Source organism: Nansenia antarctica (assembly GCF_963989245.1).
Source record: "Nansenia antarctica genome assembly, chromosome: 2".
Lineage (NCBI taxonomy): Eukaryota > Metazoa > Chordata > Actinopteri > Argentiniformes > Microstomatidae > Nansenia > Nansenia antarctica.
The window spans coordinates 80,770,463-80,777,482 of NC_137675.1; the positions used below are offsets into that span (position 1 = coordinate 80,770,463).

The following is a 7,020-nucleotide window of genomic DNA, read 5'->3' on the forward strand; positions in this document are numbered from 1 at the left end:
GTTTTCTTCAGGTTCTCCTTGGTGACTTTAGCCGTCTGCCTCCTAGTCTGCTACCTCAGTCTTTGAAGTAGCGGAGGTGTGAAGGCCCCGTCTCCGTGGAGACAGCCACCACTACTACTACCACCACCACCACCTCCTCTAGAGACCCACCACCTCCTAACTACCCACCCAGACAGCCAGCCAGCCAGCCAACATGGGCAACCAGCTGACAGAGATAGCCCCCAACACCCCTTTCCTCCCCAACTTCCAGTCCCTACACGTGGTGGTCATCGGCCTGGACTCTGCCGGCAAGACCTCCCTGCTCTACAGACTGAAGCTCCGTGAGTTCGTGGAGACCATCCCCACCAAGGGCTTCAACACGGAACGGATCAAAGTGGCCGTGGGCAACTCCCGCGCCTCCACCACCTTCCAGGTGTGGGACGTGGGCGGCCAGGACAAGCTCCGCCCCCTGTGGAAGTCGTACACGCGGCGCACCGACGGCCTGGTGTTCGTGGTGGACGCGGCGGAGACGGAGCGCATGGAGGAGGCCAAGGTGGAGCTCCACCGGATCAGCCGCTCGGCGGAGAACCAGGGGGTGCCGGTGTTGGTGCTGGCCAACAAGCAGGACCTGGAGGGCGCGGTGTCGGCCGCCGAGGTGGAGAAGACCCTGGCCCTCCACGAGCTGAGCTCCTCCACCCTCCACCACACCCAGGCCTGCAGCGCCATGGACGGGCAGGGGCTGCAGCCCGGCCTGGAGAAACTCTACCAGATGATCCTGCAGAGGAAGAAGATGCTCAGGAACAGCAAGAAGAAGAGATGAGCGGAAACCCGCAGCAGTGTGTTTCTGTGACTGTCACAGTGTGTCGCGGGATGTTGAGGGATTCCCGTCTGAAAGATGACCCCCCCCCCCCTCCTCCGGCCTCTACACCCTGCAGAAAGTACCCTGACGGCGTTCCCTGTTGGATTTTTATGGGAATTTTATGCCCCGCTTAAGGAGCGCCGTCTGGAACCCCCGTCGGGGGGGTTCCGGGAGGAGAACAGAAAGACTGATTGGTGCTAAATGTTGCACACAGCACTGACTATGTTCGTTCCGCCGTTATACAGCGCATTTGTATTGACTAATGTTGCCATCTCTCCCCTTTTTAAAAAAAACTAAACAAGCTGTGTAGTGCCAACACGTTATGTGCGTAGGCCTACTCTGATGGCAGTTCTCGTTTTAGTTCCTATAGTCTTTAAAAAGTTCACTATTGTTGCATGGAGGTTCACCGCGTTGGCGGGCGGGCGGGAGGGGGGGGGAAGACGAGGCTTTTGTAGATCAAAAGAGGACTGTTATATAGTTCACCACGCCACTGTTCGTCAGGCGTCGGACTGGAACGAGCACCGTCGTCACACGCCGTCAAGCGGACCGGAGGCCGCCGGCCGTGCACGTTTCCACCACGTTGTTGCTTGTTATGGTGGTAAATGTTTGAGGTGTGTGACTGTGTGCGTGTGTGTGGACGGAGTCATTGCGACCAACTTGTTTTTACATTCTGTACATATTTTTTCGTATTGTTGCAAATGAATAAATTATTGAAGATTTTGACACTTATTTGACATCTGTGAGAATCCTTTTCTGTGCTTCTGTGTTTGTTTCTGTGTGGGATAGTAAAAAAAACGTGTGAATAGAGCAAAGACACAAAGTCCTTTGTTAGCCACGTAACAGAGGTTGGTGGGATTAGTTTCCAGCATGGTGGGACACTCATTACCTATCTTCCGCCGTAGAGCGAAGACCCATTTCTTCAGGCTACATGTTAATTGTCCATTCTAAAGACCTCATCCCCACTACCCCCTGTACAGTTTCTCTGCTTTAAATAAGTTGAAAAAAATAAGTAATTCTTCCTTCTTCTAGTATTGTAACTGCCAATGGCCCCTGGTCATAGCATATATTACTTTTTCTTATGATGACTGATGGATAGATGATTCACATACATAGACAAGTCTATTTCTTCTAAGTCGCTTTGGATAAAGGCGTCTACTAAATGCCAAAAATGTCAATGTAAATGTAGATCTAGGCTACATTCATGACATACCAGTGGAGGCTAGTGGAGGCAGAAACCGGAGGACAATGCTGGTTGTAATTCATGGAATGGAACGAGGAATGGTATCAAATGTGTGTGGATTCTCCACTGTGCGATACAACATCTTACATACTAAGAGACATGGCAGACAATAGAGTATATCCATTATGTACAATGAGTACAGGTGCATTCAAAATGTGCAAGCTGAGCGAGACTGCTAGTTCCCAGGTAGCAGGTAGAAGTTTCTGCAGGTGTGTAGTCTCTCTCTAGGCCTGTTTGATCTCTATAACAGATGGTAATCTGACTCTGAATTCAGCAAGTTGTCTTTGAAGCCGGGGTACTCATGTGACACCAGCCTATATATTATCACTGTAGCTGAGGATTAGTTTCAGTTTTGGTGCGTCTTCATTCCTACCATATAACCCCCACCAGGTGAAGTCTTTGCTCTAACACACACACACACACACACACACACACACACACACACACACACACACACACACGCATACACACAGTCTTTTCAAGTCCTCAGGCCCATGTCACTACTAGCTGTGTTTGAGGTGGTTTTGGTCTTGAGAAGTTCATTGTAAAAGTGTCCTTTGGAGTCAGAAAACATGACCTGTTAAATCCGGCTCTCATTAGCCTGAGTTGGCAGAGAGGGGAATGGGGTCCCAGCCCCTGCCTGATCCGTCCTACCACAGCAGAATTATATAATGAGCTGCTGTTTTACAGCATAGTTCTAGTACGGTCTCTTTGGAACTCTAGTTCTAGAACTCTGTTTGGAACTCTACTTCCATTTAACCGTTGGCTTCAATCACAAGAGGAAGAGCTGGAATGACACCTTTCTTTAAATTGGTGATTTGCAAGTGAAAGGCCATTTAGAGGACATTCATTATCCGTTTTCCACACAGTGCTTTGATATGTCCATGGTAACAGAATTAGGTGATTCATTTAGCAGTTCTTAATTCAGCCTAATTAGGTCATTACTGAGATAATGGGATGAGGTGTGTGTGAGGTATGCATTTTTTTTTAAACAAGCGTCTCACCTTGAAGTGTAGGAAAGACAGCATTACAGATTGTAGGTCAAGGAGCCACAGGCAAAGTTAAATTTCCTTCTATGATACTTCCCAGAGAAATTATCTAACAGAATAACAAAATAATATCTTTACCCCGTGCCGAATATAGCCCAGTTCTTGCCTGGGGGCGAATTTGTGACTAGTTTCTCCCATATTAAATTCCATCAGTTGGAAAATGCAACTTTATCATCACATTTAAACTATGGGTTCTGTGTCTGAAGGGCATAATTCTCTGCTCTGGTTTAGTGACACATTTGACCTAAAAAAAGATTATAAAAGGAATGCAGGAATACATTTTTAGCAGATGTTTTTTGGGGTTATAGTATTTCATATTTGTGCAGAGAATACTAAGAAACAAGGATCTTTGGAGTTTGTGCCGTATTAATATTTGAAACGGGCATGAAAGGAAGGCTATGGGCACAGCAGAGATCAAACACACCACACATCAATACCAGTGGGTAGTCGTAGGGTGGTGGAGGTAGAAATCGGAGGACGGGCTCATTGTAATGCAGGGGTCAGCTTGTCAGGTTAGACTTACTGTATATACCCAGTGCCCTGTGTAAGTATTGGGACAATTATACGTTTTTTCTTTTGGCTGTACTCTCAAACATACTCTACACTAAAATGTGGGATTCAAATCTAATTTCTATGAGGTTAAAGTTAGATTCTCACCTTTTATTATTATGGTATTTGTGTACATATTGGTTTCACCATTCAGAAATTACAACACTTTTTATGCATAGTCCACCTATTTTAGGTTACCCAAAAGTAATGGGACAATTGACAATTGACAGGTCTTTCTGGTACGTCAGGTGTGTTCTGTCACATCATTTGTGTAGACATAACAGTGCTGTCAGTGTCTAGTATTGATTCTAGGCTTTGCATTTGCCTTTGGAGTTTGCTATTGGTGCCTGTCAACACGAGCACCAAAGAGGAGTCAATGAAAGCCAATGAAGCCATTGTTAGGCTGAACATTCCGAAACTGCCAGAAACCAATGATCAGAAACATAGCCAAAACCTTAGGCGTGTCAAAAATCTACAGTTTGGGGCATCGTTAAAAAGAAAAAGAAAAAAAAAAGCACTGGTGAGCTCAGCAATCACAAATGGGCTGGTAGGCCAAGGAAGACTTCTATAGTGTTACAGGATAAGAGATGGTCAGGTTACAGTTAGCTAAGTACCTAAAAAGCCTGCAGAGGTCTGGAAAAAGGCCCTGTGGATAAGATGAATATTATCATGGATCAGAATGATTACAAGAGGGAAGTTAAAGGAAAAAAGGATCCGACCAAGATTTACAGCATGCCACCTCATCTGTGAGACTTGAAACATGGTGGAGGGGGTGCTAAGGTTTGGGCATGCATAGCTGCCAGTAGAACTTGCTAACTTGTCTTAATTGATTGATAATTTTAAATGCTGACAGCAGCAAGTGTACAGAATTACCATGTCTGCCTGGGTGCAAGCAAATGCCTCCAAATTCATTGCATGACGTTTCATCATACAGTAGCCTAAGTCTTACTGAGTAAGACAATGACACACAATGACAAAACATACTGCCTGAGTTTTTTTTTCAGGGTCAAAAGTGGAAAGGTCTTGTCTTGCCTTGACTTTTATTGCCCATGGAAAGATTTGAGGAAAAAAAGACAACAACTGAAGATGGCCGCAGTAAAGCCCTGGCAGAGCATCAGCAGATTTTCCCCATTACTATGTCCCCTATGACTTCTACTGCCCCCCTTGTACTGTCTCTCTGTTCTCCAATGGCCCCGGGCCTGAGCTAGATTACTCTTCCTGATACGACTGGTGGATTGACGATTCACTTGCTTAGTCAAATGTATTGAATGTAAGTCGCTTTGGAATAAGGCGTCTGCTAAATGCCAAAAATGTAAAATGTAAATGTAAGCAGAGAAGATACTGACACTCGTCTGGCGGGGGTCAATGAGTCGCAGACTCTCACCCCCATCCCATCCCATGCCCCCACCCCCACCTACCCCACCTACCCCACCCCCACCCCCATCCATCCATCCTCCCACACTTCTCTTGATAGCCAATCCTATTAGCTTGATTAGTGCTACCCGGGGAGCTTCAGCTGCTGGAGATCTGCTGTGGGCTGGCTTAGTCAGCAGCACCATCCGCTCCAACCCCCACCACGCTGCACACACAGGCCGGAACAGTACGTCTGCTAGCAGTGTGCTAGCAGTAGACTTTAATTCGATTCTGTTTGTTTGATTTGATCCTTTTTTCCCTGCTGTTTCATCATCGTTTCAAAGTGCTCTTTTGAACACAAGGCGCTAGGCCAGGCCTTCTAAATAGTAGGGCCTTACGTTAGTTGTGGTGAAGAAAAACCTCCCCCTCTCTCTCTCTCTCTCTCTCTCTCTCTCTCTCTCTCTCTCTCTCTTGGTTTTAGGTGGGATAGAGAGATCTTCGACCACACCGTTTAGCCCTGGCATTAGAAGCTACTCATCCAGCTTTGGCTCACTGGCCCAGCCCCAGTTCTAAATCTGCCCTGACTGCATGCTACATTTCCCCCCCCCCCCTCCCCCTGGCCGGTGGAGTAATTGTAGAGAGGGTGTTTCTGATGAGTATCTTTCTACAGACGTCGAGTCTGAGGCAGTCTCCAGCTTCACAGACCATATGAGGCCAGATAGAACAGCATTTTAGAATAGAACATTACGTTTGGGATTCCAGAATAGAACATTACGTTTTGGGATTCTGGAATAGAACATTACTTTCGGGATTCTGTAAGCCAGGCAAGGCAGGGCAAGTTTATTTGTATAGCACATTTCATAAACAGAGGCTATTCAAAGTGCTTTACATATAGCATTAAAAAAAATACACCAAGAGGAGAATAGTAAACAGATAAAAAAATAAAATGATAAGAATATATATATATATATAGATAAACATTGAATAAGATAATGAAATTAATTCTGTAATATTCTGTAATAGAATGTGACCTCTCCCTTCCACTCCCCAAGCTTCACACAGGAGTGAGTCAGGGAATACACTGTGACATGTTTATGCTTGAGAAGGACATTCCAATTGTAGTGTATTAACTTATTTGAAGTATGAGTGGCATGCCGATACTCCTCCTAAATGTGCTTGTGACACAGTCATTTTAATTTAATTCTGGACAGAGAAGTTTGGGCCCATTTTCCACACATATCTACTGCTTTGTGCAGTATTTGCTTTTCAGTGCATCATCGGCAAATGATTTTTTCGTGCAAACACTTCATTTGGGTGTGTACTGTACAAACAGTACAAGTCAAACAGACTGGTATAACCATTCCATCCATTACAAAGAGCCTGTCCTCCGATTTCTACCTCCACCAGCCTCCCCTTGAAACAGACCGAGATAAAGCTTTCCACAGATCCTCCTTCAGCGTGGCGTAGCATGCAGCTAGCACGTCAAAACCTCAGCTTGCGTGCAGAGGAGGAGACTAGCACCCTGTGTTACGTAAAGAGCTGTTCTATCAGGTCCACACCCAGAGTTGGGAGAATAGCTGAGAACAGGATTATCTAGCTGGCGTCTCCTGGGCCCTGGGGGCATCGCAACGGATACACACCTGGCAGCGTAGGACCAGGGTGTGTGTGTGTGTGTGTGTGTGTATGTGTGTGTAGCAGGGTGTGTGTGTGTGTGTGTGTGTGTGCATGAATGTAACCCACATTACCTTCACACAATACACACCTGGCAGCGTAGGACCAGGGTGTGTGTGTGTGTGTGTGTGTAGCAGGGTGTGTGTGTGTGTGTGTGTGTGTGTGTGAGAGTGTAACCCACATTACCTTCACACAATACACACCTGGCAGCGTAGGACCAGGGTGTGTGTGTGTGTGTGTGTGTGTGTGAGTGTAACCCACATTACCTTCACACAATACTCACCTGGCAGAGGGGGTGTGTAACCTACCTGCACAAGACA

The 7,020-nt window shown here is 46.3% G+C and overlaps 1 protein-coding gene across 1 annotated transcript; it reads left to right on the forward strand.

The window, feature by feature from the left end:
- Nucleotides 1-193: 193 nt before the first annotated feature.
- On the forward strand, nt 194-799 carry LOC308151287 (ADP-ribosylation factor-like protein 4D; the record flags this gene model as incomplete). Its single annotated transcript, XM_080524127.1, has 1 exon — nt 194-799. One exon carries the CDS (start codon nt 194-196, stop codon nt 797-799), a length of 606 nt encoding a protein of 201 aa, XP_080380253.1.
- Between the last annotated feature and the right edge of the window lie 6,221 nt (nt 800-7,020).